This window comes from Haliaeetus albicilla, chromosome 1 (assembly GCF_947461875.1).
Source record: "Haliaeetus albicilla chromosome 1, bHalAlb1.1, whole genome shotgun sequence".
In the NCBI taxonomy this organism is placed as follows: domain Eukaryota; kingdom Metazoa; phylum Chordata; class Aves; order Accipitriformes; family Accipitridae; genus Haliaeetus; species Haliaeetus albicilla.
Window position 1 is genome coordinate 16,892,890 of NC_091483.1, and position 21,107 is coordinate 16,913,996.

The 21,107-nt window shown below is 39.3% G+C and overlaps 1 protein-coding gene across 1 annotated transcript in view; it reads right to left on the reverse strand.

Moving 5' to 3' along the window:
- Positions 1-21,107, reverse strand: part of TTC29 (tetratricopeptide repeat domain 29) — a 278,739-nt gene that overhangs the window by 61,568 nt on the left and 196,064 nt on the right. The window contains exon 9 of the mRNA XM_069780368.1: positions 7,051-7,142. Within this exon, the coding sequence (XP_069636469.1) occupies positions 7,051-7,142 (92 nt within the window). The remainder of the gene's footprint in view (positions 1-7,050; positions 7,143-21,107) is intronic.

Consider the following 21,107-nt stretch of genomic DNA (forward strand, 5'->3'; position numbering starts at 1 on the left):
GACATACCTAAACACACATGATAGAGATTTGCAGTGTCCCATGGTCTGTGGAAACATCTGCAGCAAAGATTTCACAAAAAATTCCAAAGCTGTAGACAAGTTCTGAGCAATTAGGGAGGGCTCAGCCACTTTGACCAACATGTCACAAGGCAATCAGTGCAAATTCTCACAGATGTTATGGTTATAATGCATTATTTTAGAGAAACAGTCATCTTTTCTTTGTAAAGACATTATCCATCAAATTTAAAATCATTTGCACAAGTCTATCCTAGATCAGGTAAAAATAGAAGTAAAGAAAAAGTGACCAAGCTGAGTATGGAGATTCTGTCACCAACAGTAATATTCATGCATTTATCCAATATTTTCTGAACAGGCTTGCCAGAAATTTGCTTGTTTGCTATACATCAGACAAGTAAATATCCAAAAGTTTGGTATGAGAGTAAACAGAAACTTACAATGCTTTTTTTTTAATGTCTCTTTTTACATTGGCTTTTCAAACCATTTTTCTATGCCCTTTCCTCCTCCAAGGAAGAACCAGTAGAACTGGACGAGCGTAATTTTGTTCATGAAAAATGCCATTCTTGAATTTTGAAAAGTAGGTTTGTCTAAAATATCCATTATACTGGGTTACAGAAAGCATTCTATTAGAGAGCATTACATGGAAAAAGGGAATTTATCTAGAAGAACTTCTTAAGACAAAGACCAAAGAATCACAGTATAGTTAAGGTTGGAAGGGATCTCTTGAGATAATCTTCATCTGCCTTGCTCAGAGCAGGGTCAGCTAGAGGAGGCCTGTGTCCAGCAGAGTTCTGAGTGACTTTTGAAAGATGGAGCCTCCACAACCTGTTCCAGCATTCACCCTCACAGTAATTTTTTTCTTCTTTATGTGTTTAAATGGAATCCCATCTATTTCAGTTTGTGCCCATTGCCTCTTGTCCTGTCACTGAGCACCACTGAGAAGAGCCTGGCTCCCTCTTCTTTACACCCTCCCATCAGGAATTTGTACATGTTGATGAAATCCGTGCTGAGCCTTCTCTTCTGTGGTCTCCCAGCTCCCTCGGCCTCCTCTCCTAGGACGGGCGCTCCCAGTCCCTTAGTCTTCTTTGCAGCCCTTTGCTGGACTCGCTCCACTGTGTCCCTCCCTCTCTTGTACTGGGGAGCCCAGAATGGGACACAGCGCTCCCGGGGGGACCTCACCAGCGCTGAGTAGAGGCAAAGGATCACTCCCCTCGACCTGCTCGTAATGCTCTGCCTAATGCGGCCCAGGATCCCGCTGGTCGCCTTGGCCATGAGCGTGCATCGCTGTCTCATGGGCAACTTGTTGTCCGCCAGGAAACCCAGGTCCTTCTCTGCCAAGCTCCTTTCCATCCCGTCAGCCTGCAGCCGAGGCTGCTGCCTGGGGTTATCCCTCCCCAGGTGCAGGACTTTGCATTTCCCTTTCCTGAACTTCATGAGACTGCCATCGGCCCAATTCTCCAGCCTGCCGAGGTCCCTCTGAATGGCAGCACAGCCACCTACCTGGTGCGTCAACCACTCGCCCTCAATTTTGTACTGCCTGCCAACACGCTGCGGGTACGCTTAGTCACAGCGTCCGGGTCGTTAATGAAGATATTAATCAGCATTGGTGCCAGTATTGATCCCTGAGTGCACCGATAGCGGTTGGCTTCCCACTGGACTTCATGCTGTTGCTTACTACCCTTTGAGGCCAGTAGCTAAGCTAGTTTCCAGTCTACCTCACTGTGTATTGATCTCAGCCATATTTTATCAGCTTGTGTGTGAAGCTGTTATGGGAGACGGTGTCAGAAGCCTTGCTAAAACTGTGAGAAACCACATCCACTGCTTTTCCTTCATCCCCCAAGCCAGTCATCTTATCCTAGAAGGCTATCAGGTTGGTGAAGCATGAATTTCCCTGTCTTAAATCCAATCACCCTCTTGTCCTTAACATGTTTGGAAATTGCTTCCAGGATTATTCATTCCATCACCTTCTCAGGGACTGAGGTGAGGCTGACCAGCCTGAAGTTTCCTGGATCCTCTCTCTTGAAGACAGAAGTGACGCCTGCAACCTTCCTGTCCTCAGGAACCTCCCCTAGTTGCCACAACCTTTCAAAGATAATCGAAAGCAGCCTTGCTTTGGCCAGCTGCCTCAACACCCAATTCAAATGTTGCTTATGCTATTTTCTCCTGTCAGAGATACTGTACTGAGCTATTTTTGCTGCTTGTTATGAAGCAAAAGTAATCATGGAATTTATCCATTTCTACTTAAAACAATGAATAAATGGGTTTTATGGAATGGCATCTCCCCATCTGTGAGACCTCCTTATGAAATTTCCCCATGAAGACACTAGATGAAAACTTCCCAAGTCTCTATGATCCTCAGTCATTGAGTTCAAGCATTCAAGAAGATGTAAGGCCCACATAAACAAACATATTTATGTATCTTAACTGAGACTTTTTTAAGGTTTTGGAGCATAAATCCAGAACTGTGATGCTTTGAATTTTTGCATTCTGTCAGAATTCAGTTGTGACTCAACTCTACTTGCCATTACCGAAACCTGGTGGGACAAATCCCATGACTGGAGTGCAGCTATCGATGGCTACACGCTGTTCAGAAGGGGCAGGTGAGGAAGGGGAAATGTAGACAGTGTGAAGAGCTGTCTCTGAAGAATAGCCACAAGCAGGTTGAAAGCTTGTGGGTAAGAATTAGAGACCAAGGCCACAAAGGGAAGCAGGCCGTCTGATCAAGGGGAGCCTATTGACAAAGCCTTCTTACTCCAGCTACAGGAGGCATCGTGCTCGCAGGCTCTCGTCCTGCTGGGGCACTTCAAACACCCCAACATCTGCTGGAAAAGTAGCATGGTGAGCTGTAGGCAATCCAGAAGACTCCTGGAATGCATTGAGGATAACTTCTTAAGCCAGGTAATAGACAGCCCTACCAGAGGGGGATGCAATGCTGGACCTGTTGGTCATCAGTGCACATGAGCTAATTGGCGACATCAAGATTGGAGGCAGCCTGGGCTGCAGTGACCATGCTCTCGTGGAGTTTGCAGTCTTGAGGGATATGGGTCAGGTGAAGAGTACGGTCAGGACCCTGAATTTTAGGAAAGCAAACTTCCAGCTCTTCAAGGAGTCAGTCAACAGGACCCTGTGGGAAACTGCCCTCAGGGACAAGGAAGCAGAACAGAGCTGACAGATCTTTAAGGACACTTTCCATAGTGTGCAAGAGCTCTCAATCCCAGGTGTAAGAAATCAGGAAAGGAAGGCAAGAGACCAGTGTGGCTGAGTGGAGACCTGCTGGTCAAACTAAAAGGCAAGAAGGAAATGCACAGGCAGTGGAAGCAGGGACAGGTATCCTGGGAAGAGTATAGGGACGCTGCCCAGTTGTGTAGGGATGGGGTCAGGAAGGCCGAGGCGCAGCTGGAGCTGAACTCGCGGGACTCAAAGAATAATAATAAGGAAGGGCTTCTACAGGTATGTGATCCAGCAAAGAAAGGTCAAAGAAAGCGTATCCCCCCAATGAACAAGACTGGCAAACCGGTAACAATGGACAAGGAGAAGGCTGAGGTACTCAACAAATCTTTTGCCTCAGTCTTCACTGGCAACCTCTCTTCCCACACCTCTCGAGTGGATGGACCACAAGATGGGGACTGGGGGAAGCAAAGCCCCTCCCACTGTAAGAGAAGATCAGGTTCATGACCCCCTGAGGAACCTGAACATACATGTCTATGGGACCTGACAAGATGCATCCCAGAGTCCTGAGGGAACTGGCTGATGTAGTTGCGAAGCCACTCTCCATATTTGAAAAGTCATGGCAGTCAGGTGAAGTCCCTGGTGACTGGAACAAGGGAAACATTGCACCCATTTTTAAAAAGGGTAGAAAGGAAGAGCCTGGGAACTACCAACCCGTCAGCCTCACCTCTATGCCTGCGAAGATCATGGAACAGATCCTCCTAAAAGCTATGCTAAGGCACATGGAGGACAGGGAGGTAATTTGAGACAGCCAGCATGGCTTCACCAAGGGCAAGTTCTGCCTGAGCAACCTCGTGGCCTTCTATGACGGAGTGACTATGTCAGTGGACAAGGGAAGAGCTACAGGTGTTGTCCATCTGGAATTCTGTAAGGCCTTTGACACAGTCCCCCACAACATCCTTCTCCCTAAATTGGAGAGATATGGATTTGATGGGTGGACTGTTCGGTGGATGAGGAAATGATTGGGTGGTCGCATCCAGAGGATAGTGGTCAATGGCTCAATGTCCAGATGGAGATCAGTGACAAGTGGTGTCCCTCAGGGGTCCGTACTGGGACCAGTACTGTTTAGTATATTCATCAGTGACATAGACAGTGGGATCAAGTGCAACCTCAGCAAATTTGCAGACAACACCAAGCTGAGTGGTGTGGTTGACATACCTGAGGGACAGGATGACATCCACACAGACCTGGACAAGCTTGAGAAGTGGGCCCATGTGAACCTCATGAGGTTCAACAAGGCTAAGTGCAAAGTCCTGCACTGGGGACAGGGCAACCCCCAGTATCAATACAGGCTGGGGAATGAAGGGATTGAGAGCAGCCCTGTGGAGAAAGACTTGGGGGTACTGGTGGATGAAAAGCTGGACATGAGCCAGCAGTGTGGGCTCACAGCCCAGAAAGCCAACCATATCCCGGGCTGCATCAAAAGAAGCGTGGCCAGAAGGTTGAAGGAAGTGATTCTGCCCCTCTGCCCTGCTCTGGTGAGACCCCACCTGGAGTACTGCGTCCAGCTCTGGACCCCTCAGCACAGGAAAGACATGGACCTGTTGGAGCGGGTCCAGAGGATGGCCACAAAAATGATCAGAGAGATGGAACACCTCTTCAGCCTGGAGAAGAGAAGGCTCCAGGGACACCTTATTGCAGCCTTTCAGTAGTTAAAGGGGGCTTATAAGAAAAATGGGGACAAACATTTTAGCAGGGCCTGTTGTGATGGGACAAGGGGTAACGGTTTTAAACTAAAAGAGGGTAGATTTAGACTAGATATAAGGAAAAAAAATTTTTTACAATGAGGGTGGTGAAACACAGGAACAGGTTCCCCAGATTGGTGGTAGATGTCCCATCCCTGGAAACATTCAAGGTCAGGTTGGATGGGGCTCTGAGCAACCTGATCTAGTTGAAGATGTCCCTGCTCATTGCAGGGGGGGTTGGACTAGATGATCCTTAAAGGTCCCTTCCAACCCAAACTATTCTATGATTCATAGGTGCCCAGACCTTTCTACATAAAAGGTTCTGAAATGGCTGAAAGGTGCTGAGAATCATCATGATATTTTACAGGGCTGAGCAGTTTGTGCCTATCATGCACCTAAAGCTCTTCAAAGCAGGCCCATATGTAAGGTGTTTAATTTGGCTAATGTTCTCAGGGCATAACTACCAGATGAACCCATAAAAAATACCACAGCAGCCATTTTCCAGAGGAAAGGTTTACAGTTGTGTCTTCACCTGTGCAATAGATTATCAGTTAAATCCCTGATCCTAGACATGAGAGTGAGTTCTTCCTTCACTTGAATCAATCAGAATGTTCCTCTCCTAGGAGAATGCCTTAAATAGTAAATTGTTCTTAGCTTCCCCTCTCATTTCTCCTTACCTACTGGTTTTCCTCTTTTTCAAACTGCAACAACTGGAAAGCAGTGAGACTGTCCATTCCCAGATAGCTAGAGAATGCTCCCAGAAGGTGTGGAGTACAGATTTGGCGCAGAAGAAAATCACTAGCCACTCCTTTTAAGAGCTCTGCTTTTAAGAAAAGAATTTGCACTGGCATGGTCTTTCAGATGAAGGGTTTAGCAACCTGACTTCAGATGGATCTCCAAATCTGTAACTTCTGAGTAAATAAATATATGCGCTCTCATTACAGGATGCTTAAATCACAGAGAGAGGAAATGAATATACATGGTTTTCTAGGAATGTCCTCTTGGCTATCTTAGGTCACCCTCTACGCACACTGCTGCTTTTTGTGAATACAAGGAACCAATGAATGCTGAGAACTCAGATACCTTTGCACCCATTGCAAAGTCACTCATTGTAACAGCTGGTGTCCTAGCAACTACATCTTTGTCAGTTAGGCTTAAGACAGTTTTGAAAATGGAACCTGGTATTCTAAGTCTGTTCCGTGGCTTTTTGAACATCTTATCCCATGTGCTTATTTAGGATGCTCAGAATATGAGTAGCCATGAATTATGTATGAGAGAGCTGAAGAGAACTGTGATTGTGGCTGTCCCTGTATGCTCTGAAAGGCCAAGAGACAAGGGATCTAACTCAAACAGGAGAATTTGCTCCACTCACTGAAATAAACCTGGTGACAAGTCCTCCTCCATAAACAATTTGCCAACCTACATCATGCATCATATGCACTGAAGTCCCTAAACATAGGATGAATCAAGGATAAGCCACAACCATCACTTTAATCTCTTTTTTTCCTACTTCATATGATAATTGCATTAGACTACTTTATGTCAAAATTATTTGTGTAAGAAGTTGAAGTAGTTTCAAACTAATTCACCTGGAAGATGATTTTAATGCCAGACGCTGAAACGAAAACATCGAAGACAAGCATCTTATTTGCAACAAATTTATATCTAGTTACACATGCACAAACCAGAAATGCCTCCACAGAAGAAGTGAGTGCAATAAATGGAAACTTACAGTTCAGAAAAGATTACACTAAGACACCTACTGAAGCTTGTTACATTCTTCAAGATTTTCTGTCTTTTTCAACCTGGAAAATATGCCTGGATTTCTATTTTCCAGTAAGGTCCCTCCCAAACTTGTGGGGAAAAAAAAAAAAGCCCCCCAAATGTGGGGAAAAAAGGGCTTCTTATAGTTTACAGGTAAAGAAAAGCTTGGATCATACACTTTAAAAAATGTGTACCAGTTTAAAATAACTTTCAATGAAAGGGTCACTTCCTGCAAGAAGGGCACTGCTTAAAATTTAAGCAGTCAGTAATGGGAAGCGACAGACCTCTAACAATTTAAGTCTTTCACAGTTGAATGAACTTGCACTGACAGTCAGACAAGGATGTGCTAACCTACCTTACCAGGATCTTGGCTATAGCTGCATATGCTCTGCCTAGGCCAGCAGAATCACAAAGTGCTGTGAAGATTTTTACAGAGGTCTTCAAATTCTGTGAAACAGGAGAATAAAACCCAATAAATACAATGCTAAGAATTTCCACTTTTTTTTTTTCCAGTCTCTGTGTGCTTATGAAACACAAAATTAAAGTTTTCCCACTTGTATATTTCTTCATTAATTAGCTGTAATGGGACTAGGTTTTTGATCATTACTTATAGCTGTTTGAAACTATTCAATAATTACAAATTAAAATGATATAGCTTGCATTTAAATCCCTGTATTTTGACACTTTGCAAACACCAAAAAAGTATTACCTGATTCACAAGATAAATTTCCTTATCCGTAATTTAAAAGATTTTAAGGAGCTGTGCTTTTATGAATTTCTGATAACCAGTACCTTAAGACAGTATCCTTTGCATTCATAGTGTTTTAGAATGATACGCTAAAATACAACTTAATATTATTTTTCTGTCTTTAAACTGTGACTATGACAACTTTTCTTAGTACAATTCAGGCGCCCAAAAAGTGAGTAAATAATAGGTTATACATTTAAACTATATTGGCTTAAAATACTGTAGATAATGTTGTTATTTTTATGACTAATTATTCATGCACACAAGCAATTTGTTAACATTTGTTTGGAATGTAATTTATTATCACGACCCCTCCCATAACTGAAGGTGTCTAGCTGCTGCATAAAAACATATGATCTTAATTTAATTTAACACTGACATCACCTGTTATGCATAATTTCTCTTTTCATCCATTTTTTTTTTCCAACGGTGATGACGGGAGACTCCATATAAAATTAAATCCTATTCTTTCCTCCCTCTTCTTTGTTGCTTGACCCAACCTATTACACACATGAGAAAACAGGAAATCTCCAAAGACTATCTATGGAAATCCTTTTTGCACATTTCCAAGAAAGGAGTAGTGAATGTCATTTACCAGCTCTGAAGGGGGATGGGAGATGCCCAGGGACATGCGACAGTATCCTGCATGCCCCAAGATGCCTATTTATACTGAGGCAAAAGATAGGGCATTTTCTATTAAGGCTGCATTCCCTGTCATTGGCAAAGTGCGTGGTTCAGAAAAAGACAACCTGTGTATGTTAATGCTATGGATGCCACCATTTCTATCACTGTTTCCACTTCTCAGATTTCCTAGTTCTTGGAAGAGTTTTACTACATGCAGGAGTATCCCTGGACAAGGCTCTTATTTTTTAGTTATATAAGCTCCATGTGCACAAGAAGTAGCATTTATTAACGTGCACCGCACTATTTATCATCCCTCAAGTACTTTCTTATCAGTTATGTTCTCAGGTACATCAGCATTGCATCCTATACTTGAAGGTCATTGTCAATTGAATTATCAGTGCATAAGATATGACAAAAAGAGTATACAGGCACCTCAGGAAGTTGTCACATCAGTTCAGAACTCGCCCTAAACTGAACACATACGTGAAGTTGTCAAGACCTGCAGTGTGTCCTGCTAATAATCCAGGGCGCTAACAGAAATGCACACAAGTGTCCAAGAAGCAGTTCTTGGTTTTGCATTTAACTCAGAGGACCTACAATATTTGTTGTAATAATCGTACCCATATCAGAAAACCTGCCACAAGAGTGTCAGGAGGTTTCCAAAATTTTATGTACTCGACTGAAATCACTCCTACTTTAAACTGGCTTCTGCAAGGTTAAACTAGGACACAGGGCCTCTAGTGGTTACTATCTAGCACAGAAAGGTTACTTAGGCACCTAAGGCTTAGGCTACTGTACTTTTTTCTATCACAGATATCACAAAGCCTAAAAAGTACAGATAAAACCAAGGAAAAACCACAGACAGAGTAGCTAAAGTAAAAAGTTGGTTCACTGCATCTCTGCAACAGCTGCCAGAAAGAAGGAAGTAAATAAATAAAGCCACTTATTCATAGTGATGGAAAGCGCTCATTTTGGTCCCAGGTTACTATTACTCTACACAAATTGGCTGTTTCATTCTAAATAATGATGAAATAACAATAATTAAATCATCTACGTGAAAGGGAGGAAGTCTTGATAAATTACAACAGAAAATATACTCTTTATGTCTGTATTTCAGATAACTCCTCCAGCTTCATATACTGTGTAGGGCCACGGGAAGGGACCCATCCCTGATGGAAGGGAGCTGTGTAGTGCCCCTGTATGCTACAATTGCCCAGTATCCATTTATGTGGAGGAAGCAAAGAGGGGCCTCCTCACCTACGGTACATGCCTTACCTTCAACTTTCAGGGCAGAAAAAGGAGACAGGGCAGGATAAAATGCTGAAATAACACGTAAGCGTTAGAGGATTTCACCCAAAGTCTCTTGCAATTACAGCGCGCTTCTAATTTTCATTTAAAATGAAAAATTATAAAGCTTGCATGCTGGCAAATCAAGTGGAAATGACACAGTGATGTCTGCCAGAATCTGCAAGCAGCCAGAAAACAACAAATGGCCATGAAAACTTTCCTGTTTATTTTTATGGGATATGAACAACCAGTTCATTTCACTGGGTTCCTATGCACACCAGGCAAGAGAAGACATGCATGTGGCAAGACAGTACTGAGCAGGCATGTCTGGGCCAGTCATCTAGTAGCTCTCTGACAAGTGGATAAATATTGGGAACACGTATAATTTGGATCTAATGGAATTTATAGGCTCCCATGGAAGTTTTTCTACTTTTAGACAGAAGTATAGCCAGAAACGGCTCCTTTATATATATTTTGGCCAATCTGTGCAGAGGACAGTAACATCCAAGGAAGAGGTGGAACATGTCAGTAATTAATGCTGAAAACTCCTACACAAATGTGCAGTTTTGCTGCTTTGTAGTCTTAGAGAATACAGATATTGTTACACAGACAAAAAGGATGGAAAAATTGTTTTAGATAACAGAACAAAAGTCTTCTTGTTAAAGTAACATGCTTCTGCTTTAGTATTCTGTGGTAAATATTGTGCAATAAAATGTCATCTTGGTAATTTTCTTCATGTTAAGGAAATGTAAATAGAAATATATAACATTGTGTAAAGAGATACTCAATACAACTACATAAGAATCTATACTGGTAAAGTACATTAAAAAGAGTGGGTTTGGGTATTATACAAATCTGGCTGTATTTCCTTCTCAAAACTCAGACAAAGTTTTCAGAGATTTAGAGTTACTGAAGGGGTAAAATGTCTGGTTTTGTTGTTGCCTTTTTAAAAAAAAAATTTGCTATATACAAAGAGTTCTGAGGAAGGAAGCTGCTGCAATAGATTTATCCTGATCGTGCTAGGCTCTATTATAAGATTTCCATAGTGTTTCAAAGAGAGTTTGATGCTCCCGACAACTAGTGGAAAAAGATCATTGTATACGCAGTTGAACAGAGTAGAATAACGTACAGTTCTTTCTACCTCTAAAAAGAAAATATAAGGTAAGTTTAACAAAACAAAAATTATAAAAATTGCACTGATTCTGGTCACGAATTAGTTTTTAGCTCTATGTGACCAAGTACACGGACTGTCTCAGACTTCCTACTTCTGTGGGTCTGCAGTGGACGTACTGTTAAAAACCCAAATAAAATGAAAGTCAAAGCCTAATGCAGAAATGAAAAGTGGGTTTCAATCACTTGTTCTCATTCATGCAGGATGTGGGAAGGTGACAGGGTGAAGACTTCAACTTCGTCTTCCACGTTACAGAGAACTGTCTCACATGCCATCCACTATTATTTTGGTGTATGTGGTGGTGGGGGAAAAAGTAGTAGTTTTTATGGCTCCAAAATAGAAATAAAAAAAGATCAGGATGCATTGTACAATTTCCCTTGTTTTCTTGCTTAGCACTAAAAGCTGGATGCAGGTGCACCTGGAAGGAGGATAGCTACTATAGGAGCATTTATTTACAAAATCAACTCATCCTGAGTCTTCATAAGTCTATTGTGGCTACGCTTAGTTACAGTGTAAAAATAAAGTAAAGTAACAAGCCCTGTTACTCAAACTAGAGCCTATTTGTGGTATAGCTCTCACACTAATTCTCTAGATAGTGGGGAATTTCATGTTTACCTCCTTTGCCAAGAAAAATATTAGTCAGATCTCAGCCCAGATTTGCTTCTCAGTTATCTCAGCATTATGCCAATGTGACCCTCCTGGGATTACTCCATTAATATAAAACAGACACACCAGCTCGTCCCCAAAGACCCCCTCTCCCCAAAATCCCACCCTTTATTTTTTATTGTTGTCACACCTGTACTTCTTTTACACCTACATGAAAACATGCGCCCACCTCATTGGCATACACTGAGGACTCAGACAAAAGGACATAGGCTTTGCTAAACATTGATACATCTGGGGATAATGGAAAAAAGAGTAAAAATCGAAGGTATGAATTTATGTTGAATAAAGAATGTCTATCCAACTCAACACAAGATTAATGCTACTAGTAGTATTTCATTATTTTGGTAAAACACATTACTCTGACAAAAACCATGATGGTATAATATTGATTTATAATACTGTAACTTTAAAAAACACAAAAACATAGTTCTGCTCTCAGCTTTGCACTTGATATTGTTGTCAAACTTTATTGGAAATACATTTATTTTGATTTCTGAAAATCTAGCTGCGTTTAGCCATTTCACAGCTGGTTGAGCAGTAAAGATGCTTCTGCCTCATTTACAGATCTTGAACATGAATCAGACAATCAACTGGAACATTAGTCAAAGAGATCACTAGCTAATGATTTCTGACAGGCGCTGCAGTAACAGGCTAAGGCCCAGCCTGGCTAGCAGCATCTGACAATATTTTTCTGGAGCCAACAATAGGTGTTGGTAGACAGACAATGCAATCAAGTGAGACTACTGGCCTCACACCACTTAGTACTTCTTAAATACTTTCAGAAAAAACACATAGCTCTCACAGTCACTAAATACTCACTTCCATACAGTCAGTGAAAATAGAAGACAATAGAACTGTATGCATAGGCATTTTGCAGTTCAGTAAACTCTCTCCCATAGCTCCCCAAGAAATGTGTATTTAAAAATGCCTAAAGAGTGCACTCTTTATTACCATAATTTGAGTGGTTACATGCCTGTGGCCATCTTGAGTAAGGTCAAAGAAAAGTTTCACAATACAAAGCCAGACGTATTCTTATTTTGGCCAAAACTGCATGAGAGAGGTTGGACAGCAATAAGAAAATTGTATTGTTCGTGTAAGGTATTGATTACAATGAGCAGAGCTCATTGATCCCAGGAAAATAATACACCAATATCAACTGAATGGCAGGCCGCACCTTGTTAAACGCTAAGTGTACTCAGGCATAGCGAGCATTGAGGGAAGAAGCAGTACAGCATTCTGTGTGCATGCTCACAACTAAGGGATACAGAAACTGGGTGCCACACAGAGGAAAGAGGGCGTAGTCCCCAATTTGCCAGAACTGTTAGTTCTCCCTCTTTTCCTACAACTCAAATTCACCAACTCAAATTCTGTAAGTGTGAATGCTAACTCCTTGCCCTTAGCCACATCAAATTACACTGGACTGCACTGTTTTGATAAATAAATGGAAAAGAATTAAACCAGAAACGTACAAACTTCATCACTGTTCCTACAGAGACAGAAAGAATTTGTCTGGAATTGGCCAATCTGGTCTGCTCCAGAACTGCTCTGCCAGGGACTTTAATGTGGGTATTTGGATAATGCATAGCATAAGCACGCATCTTGGAGCAAGGGAATCAGGGACAGGGGGATGGGGATGGATGACCAGAAGTCTGGCCAAGTCAAACACCAAAGTGGAGCACCCTTGTTCAAGACCTTCCACAGGCTCTTGCTAGGACATGGCTATCACTAAGGTGTTGCTTGCCTGACACACTCCCTGAGGGGTAAATGCTCCATCCAGTCCACACTCTTCCCTCCCCTGTTACACTTGGCTACCAAGTGCAATGTTTACCTTGATGGTCTATATACTCGCATGGCAATATATGCTTCAGGTTACTCGTGTCTGCATCTGTTTGAAGGATTAGAGAAGGGAAGACAAACATTTCACTCATTCCTTAACAGTCTATCAAGATAAGACCTAGGGTTCTTTGCCTGTATCAAGTCTTACATGTATGCTTTGCATAATATTCAGAGTATGTACGTTTTGCTTTGGTTCTGAATGGATGATATGTAAATACAAGAAACTAATTGAAAAAGTTCCTTTCCCAAGAGTCATTTCAAACTTTTGTTGGCTTCCACGAGGTCAGGAGTTCACCCTGTATGCTTCATTTCGCTGCACAGGAAACTTAAAAGAGAGGAATGTACAGATGATTGAATAAACGTTAACTTTTGTTCCCATCCTTCTTATTTCTTCTGTATTACTGTTCTTAATTCTGTCCTTCTGCGCCACTAACAATTATATTAATTCGGATTCTCTACACCTACAACTTTGTAGGAATGCAGGCATCATTTTATTATTTACTATACCTCATAAAGGGTTTTATTAAATAAAAAAAATAAAAAAAAAAAATCAGCCAGGTTCTTCAGAGAAAAACCCTATGCAAACATCAAAACCAGGTATTTCAGTTTGTTATTACTGTACAATTTAAAACCTTTACTGGCAAGAGGCATTACTCTAGTAAAGGTTGTTGCAATCTTTATTTAGTACGGGAATGTAATGTTTTCCAAACCAGCCATTGTTGACATATTTCTTCAAAATAAAGCATGGCTTAACAGTCTGGAGTGAAGAAGCTTCATCTGTTACCCTTTAACAGCAATATAAGAGGAAAAAACAGTTTATGTATCCTTTCCATCCTGACAGATGTGACAATAGCTGGAAACACTGTGCCTGCCAAGAGCTTTTATCAAGTATGTTATAACAACTAGTAATAAGTGTAAATAATAAATGGCTACGATCTTATGGGAAACAGTGGCAATACTAAACAATTTTTGGTGCTTGCTGATGGGAGTCTGCTAGTCTTGGAATTCCCTGGCTTCCCAGTAGAGTTTTGGCCTGACAATAAACAACAGTTTAATACTTTATCTAATCCCAGCCAGGAGGTAAGTTCAACAGCAAGCTTTTGCAGATGTTCACATCCAATAATCTATCCATAATTGATGAAACAGGGAGGTCAGATGTAATGGTTGCTACTATTCCAGCAACAAATAAATGGTTATTGACAAAACAAGGCAGTGTGGCGCTGAGTGCTGAGCAGTGACAAGCATGAAACAGTGCTGAGACAGAAGTAGTGATGTGAATACAGCCCTTCATCTTGAGAATTCCTCAATGTGATGTGTGGCACGAGGGCCACTCTGACACATAAGCAGATGGAGGTGACTTGTAAAGGAAAAATGAGATTCCGCAAGTACATAAAAGACAAAGGCAGAGGCGGAGAAAGAAACAAGGAGAAAGGGGTGGACGGGACTGGAAATTTGGGTAAGTGCAATAACGTGAATTGTTCAGAAATGTTTTTGTATAGCAGCACTGTGATCCAGATGTCTGGACTGCTTTTATCACACTGTTGTGTCTACATGAATGTACCTGGCTGTCAGATTGCTGTAGCCTCCTAAGACATTAATATCATACTATATGCATGTGCATGCTTAAATGCCCATTACTTCTTAGACAAAGCACCTATAAATACTCTGCATCATGCTTATTAATATCTTTAGTCCACCCATGAACAGACATTTTTAATTACACAAAGTTTTCCTAGCTAAAAGCAAACCAACCCTTAAATTTGCATAACACAATAGAAAAAACTGCAGGGATAAACTAGTAAGGTATAAAAAAAAATGTTAAGTCAGTTAAATCCCATTATTTTTCTGTATACCTATAAGGAAGTTAAGGAAAAGTTCTCATTCAGCTGAAAACCTTATATTCTTTAAGTTTTAACCCATGTAAGAAATGTAGTAAAAGGATTAATAGACTGTTTTTATTGACTGAATAAAACTTGAGTCATTTACATGCAAATAGACACTTGAAATCTTTTGCATCCATTTCAGTGCTAAAAGATAGTATTTTTACAATGTTTACTGTGTAATATTCTAATATGAAAAACAGCAGAATGAAATGGTGGCCATTATTGCTATATGTAGTCATAAAAAGATTTCAGACAGAAATATTTTAAATATTAATATTACTAAAATCACTTAAAGCACCAAGGAATGTTAAATCGATTTATTTAGAAGTACAATTTATTTCACACTTTGCTACCAATTCTTTTGATCAGCTCTGAAATAATACATAAGCTGAAAGCAAAACAGCAAAACAAATTGCTCCTAGCAATGAAGCAGCAAGCTCTAGGTTTTATACTGGCACGCTTCAGTGTTTTAACTTCCCAGGTTATTTATCTATCAAAGGATAAATTTTAAATTCCTTAAGATCTGATGCCTGAATCAAGACCTCCTATTCTCCAATCCAGCCATCGATGGTTCTGATCAAGCAAAGTTGTTAAGCATTTGTTTACACCTGAATATATGAGTTGTCCCCTTGAAGTCAATGGGAATAACTACTGAAATTTAAACACATATTTAATAAGTAAATTGCTGTAGCTTGAACCATACCAATTTGAGAAACCAATCTAATTTTAAAAGCCTTACTTTAGAGAATTTTTTTTAAAGCCTGTTCATTTGAACTAAACTATACAACGGAAAACAACACCTCCTAGATAATGAATATATTTTCATTTAAGTACTGAAATTCCTGAGTTTGTACAGCGTGGGTACAAATGTTTCATTTCTCAAAACACATAAAAAGTCTGACTTCCGTAAGTATATTATCTAACAGGATTAGAAAATTTCTTATGTAGTTTTTCAGCCATTTGCTACAGCCCTGGCTATAATACGCGCAGTTTCACTAACAGACATACTACTGACAGTTCTTAAGATCTTTCATGCTATTGTTTCTCAGATAATATAAGCTACAAACTTAGACATGCTGTAACTATCTCTTTCCCTCACTTATATACAGCATTTAGGTTCCAAGGTTTAGCACTCCTAAGCTAGAAATCCAATATATTCTAAAGTATATGTATATATATGTATAAAGTTAAATAACCTCTATAACATAACAGCTATACCGCTTTGTCTTTTTTGTTCCTAGCCTATAGGAATGAAATGAGTGGCAATTTGTATATCAGCAGTTATTTAAAAAAAAGGAAAGTATATTTTATTAGCTACTCTAAAAATAGTTTCAATACAGTAAGTAGAAAATGTCTGCCTAATTCACATCTTTTAACTGGCAGAAGACAGTTGTTAGAGCTTTAGAAACCTCAGTCAGGGCAAGTGGACTAATTATAACCTTATATCCCAGATGGTCACTGTATAGCTGTGGTCACAATCTGGCTCCGACTTTGCCTGGGAAAGTATAAGGAAGAGCCATCTCCACTGGCCACACCTAGCAGAGAATACACAGAGAGTAGCAGAGGTTGTTCCATCCCATCAGCTATATCAAAAAAGTAGGACCAGATGAAGGCTCCATGATTGCCAACTGCTCTGCCCTCCATGCCTTGGTAAAAAATAGATGCAAGGATATTTTTATTCCCTTGCAGAGCAGTTTAAGGAGTTTTTATGGCTTTGCCCTCAATGTTTCAACATATTAGAGCTAAGCAAACCTCCAGTAAGGGACAATTTGCTTCTTTTGCATTCATACATAACAGCTAGCAACAATTTCATGGAAAAGATTCAGAGTCGTATAAAGAATTCTCTTGATCTTAAGATATCTATTGTTATTATTAATGCAGAAGCACATAAAAATTCTTATTAATGTTGCACTACAGCCCCCTCCAGTTCTTTTGCAAACTTATAGAGAGAGTGTGTGTGTATGTGCAAGTGCATGTGTGTATAAGGTAATAATAAAACTTTTCATTTTGTAATAGATATCCTGACTCAAAATCTTACCAAAAAATAGAGTTTGAAGTTTGGGAAAACACATTTGATATGTTAAATGGCATGACTTCTAAATTCAGGATGTTTAATATATATGTATTTTAAGTAAGGCTACATAAACCTTGTATATATATATATATATATATATATATAAACCCAGCAACTTTCATACTGTTTGGGAATTAAAAACAAACATGCAAACAAAACAATGCCCTCCACGCATAGCCCCCAAAATTGGGGTTTTAAACTTTTTGTCACCAACTCGTATTCAGATTCCTGAGAACACCAGTGGTCAGATAGTCCTACAATTCTGAAAAGGTGCTATAGATTTTTCTAATGGAACATGCAGTCAAATCTGCAGCTCACTGCAGTTGTCTTGCTCTTTTGGGATGTATGAATGATTAAATTTAAAATCGTAATGGATGAGATGGAAGTCCACTCATTTATGGTGTTTCAGTAGCTAGTCTTATGGAATGTGAGACTCCTGAAGGGCAAGGTTGATACCAAGAAGTTACTAGTGCGTTTATTTTCATTGTTGCTATGGGAAAACATGGAAATCTGATAATCTGATTTGCTTGTCTTCAAGTAATAGATTTTTTTACATATTTATTACTTTTGTTTCTCATGCTTTATGATTTTTGTATAATGACTACTGTAATTCTGCAGCAGCACTGCATTTAAGAGTGTTTTCTTACAAAGGGTATTCTTGTGGTATATTTATCTTGACAAAAATCCAGTTTACTGAGGGGATTCTGATAAACCAAGCAAAATGCAATTTGAATCACAAACGCAAAAGAAAAATGATACCATGTTCCAAGGCAATTGTAGTGGACACCAGATCACCAAGGTGTGAATCTGTGTGGTATACAGAAAACTACTGAAGGAAATAGCATCATTACATCTCAGGGCTACTCAGAACATTTTCCCTGTTTTTTTTTAGGTTTTCAAGAAACTGGCTAAGATAGAAAAATGATTATCTAAATTAAACCAACAGAAGAAATCCTTCCTTCACTAAGAGACTGTTAACTTACATATCCAAATAAAAAGTTAGATCTTTCCTTCACTTTAAGAATTAAGTGCTAAATTAACAATAAAAACCTAATAGAATGACCAGACATTCACCTCTTTCCTGAAGTTTCAGGTCTTCTTTAAGATTCTCAACACAAATAACTTCCAATTTCTTAATTCCATCAGTATTTGAGTCAGTATATTTTGTCAGGGCAAAGTTCACTACCAGTACTAATTGTTCTCACGTAATTTTGTTTGTACTATCTTCACCAATGCCTGGAAGCAGTGGGACCTTTCAGAAACATGAAATTTAATCAGTTTCAGAATTCGCTCACTAATTCTAGACCTTCAAGAAGAAAATCTTTCTCTTTACATAATCCATTGTCAGTGTCAAGACCAATCAGAGGTGTCTATCTTCAAAGATGACTCAGAGTTTTGTCTGTTTTTTTATTCCTTGGATATGAAAAATACAGAATTTCTATACAAGTACAGTTCTAAGAACAATTTAGAAGTCTCTTGAAAAAAACTGAAGCCTCCAGGAATGGTGAGACCTTTTCTTAAACTGGTATGCTAAAATGTTTTTTCAAGCACATGACGCCATTTGCTAAGCTGAAAATGTTACACTTCATTACTAATGGCTAAATATCACTTACAGATGAATAAAGGACAATCTGGCTGATTTAAAAGAAGGAGGTTTGAAATAATTCCCATTGAGTAGTATCTTTTGATGTGTTTTGCGCATCTCCATTTAAGTGTTTCTTTTGTAGTAACAGTAATGAAAGCTTAAACCTAAACTCAGTGGTCTACCCAGACACCATCGACAGAAACATGTCTTGAAGTTCTTCCTTCTAGCAAAGCACTAGAATAGTAAGCAAATCTCAAAGGAATGACGCTCATTCTTCTCAACTACCTTTCACAATGTTTAGGAGAAAAGAGGGTAACATTCAGTCTACTTTTTGGAGTTCTTTTACTTGCTAAGGTCCCCCTTGATTCACCAAATTCGTACATATATATGGGCACAATCTATATAATTAGGTATAATAGTTATAATTAGATGAAATATACCACACATACTAACTTCAGAATATCTGCATCCTAGACACATTTACTTATATTCTCTCTAGCTGCATGAGTTGAGACAAAATTTTCAGTTGTTTTGACACAGACTTTTTCAGAAATTAACTTTATGGTCATAAATCACCTCTGATTACTTTAATAGGGTCATTTTGAATGTGAAGATGCCTTTGTAAGTTCATAAATTTTCTTGATAATTTTATGCCTGTGGCTTGTATATCGTAATTCTGACAATTCATGCACATAGCATTATGTCATAAATTACCACATTTATTTTGGCACGAGTCTCAGTACTCATGAACACTGCCTCTATTATTTAAATATGTAACATATCTGGAACACAGGATTCAATATCCAGAATAAAGGAATACTTAGAAAAAAACTAACACTCGGACAAGGGATGAGGACTGGAATTTTCCTGATGATTTGAGATGCAACTCTAATTGCAAGAGAAAAAAATCCATGATGCCCAACTCTTTGAAGCATTCTTGAAAGCCCAGTTTAAAAAAAAACCAAAACATTCCCACAGCAAGCATTAGATTACAATACCTTATGCAAGATTTCTAATGACACAGAAGTGTTTCACTTAATACTTAGCTTGTTATACGAGTCTGAAGAAAAACAAGTAAACATTAACTTTTTCTATAAAATTAGCCTAGATGGAGAACTCTCCCTGACAAAATCTATAATGTTTAAGATAAAACGTCTATAATGTGAACTATTAATATTTTGTGTCATCTTTTGTGAAAAGCCATTAGGCTTGATTATAAACCAGATGATATGAAAAATATTACGAACATACCACGCTGCTATTGAACATAATTAGTTCTCAGGCTTTTAAACTTGCACACACGTATGTTTTTACATCTGAGTAGGTCCACTGAAATTAATCATATATATCAAATAAAATTAAACCAATTTATACAGATTATACACCAAATCAAATTATGTTAGATTAAACACCAAGTGCCTAGCAAATAAAAAACCTTCTCCAACAAAACTAGCCCATTCGATACAAAGTGACTGCATATTTTTGATATAATAGGCTGCAGCTTAATCATTTCAACCTTTAATTACTGCATCAGATAATGAATATTTTGAACATATGCTTCTCCACTCTGCTAGAAGACATGAATGAAAGAGAAACAAGTTTATATGCATGCTACTGTGTGTGCATGTTGGGGGAGGGAGTAGCACGCTAAAGAGCGAAAGGAACCGAGTGGCAACAATTGGAGGAAATGGTGTCTGTAACAGCTGCTCCTTTCAGATTCCCCTAGAAGGAGACTGCCTGAGGTGGACCACAGCACAAAAGGATAAAGAAGATGAAAACTGATGCAAAGCAGGAAAATAACTGCTGAGACCCCTGAGTCTACACCCGAATAGTCCCAAGCTGTGTGGCAAGACCTCTTTAGCATGCTACAGAAGCTGGTGATGAACTACATATTACCATGAGGCAAACTGGCTCCTAGCAGTATTGTCTGCATGTTATGTGTAATGATAACCAGTGGTCCCCTGGGAACAGGATGCAATGATTTCATCTCTGTAAGCATCTGAGCTCCCCTTGGATACAGAGACCATTAAACTGAGAACAGAAGGGTAAATTTTAGGCAATGATTTCTAATTGGAGAGTGAAGACAACTTGTGCTCAACAGTACTGTCAGCCACTGATATTTTACTGCTGTCTATATTGATCACTGTTAAGTACAAAAGGAACTAAAATGTTACCCCTTTTCCTTAGGCCCATAACACACACTATATTTTCTGAATGAGAGTACCTCATAGGTTTCTTATGTAATATTATTGGAAATGCCATTATATTAGGAAATGCCACTATATAACATAATATTATATTATTTACACTGAAAATTTTCATTACTGTTGAAATAACATTTTATACTCTTAACATAATGTATCATTTATGTTTTGTACTACAGAGACTTTCTCTTTTACCAAAATGCACGTTGCTTTCTTTACCTGTCAGGTGTTTTTGTAAGACTAAAACCAATAGGCACGACCTATTATGTATAAACTTTAAATTAATAGGAGTACATTACAAAATTCAAGGTTTCAGAATCTTCCTCAAAAATAA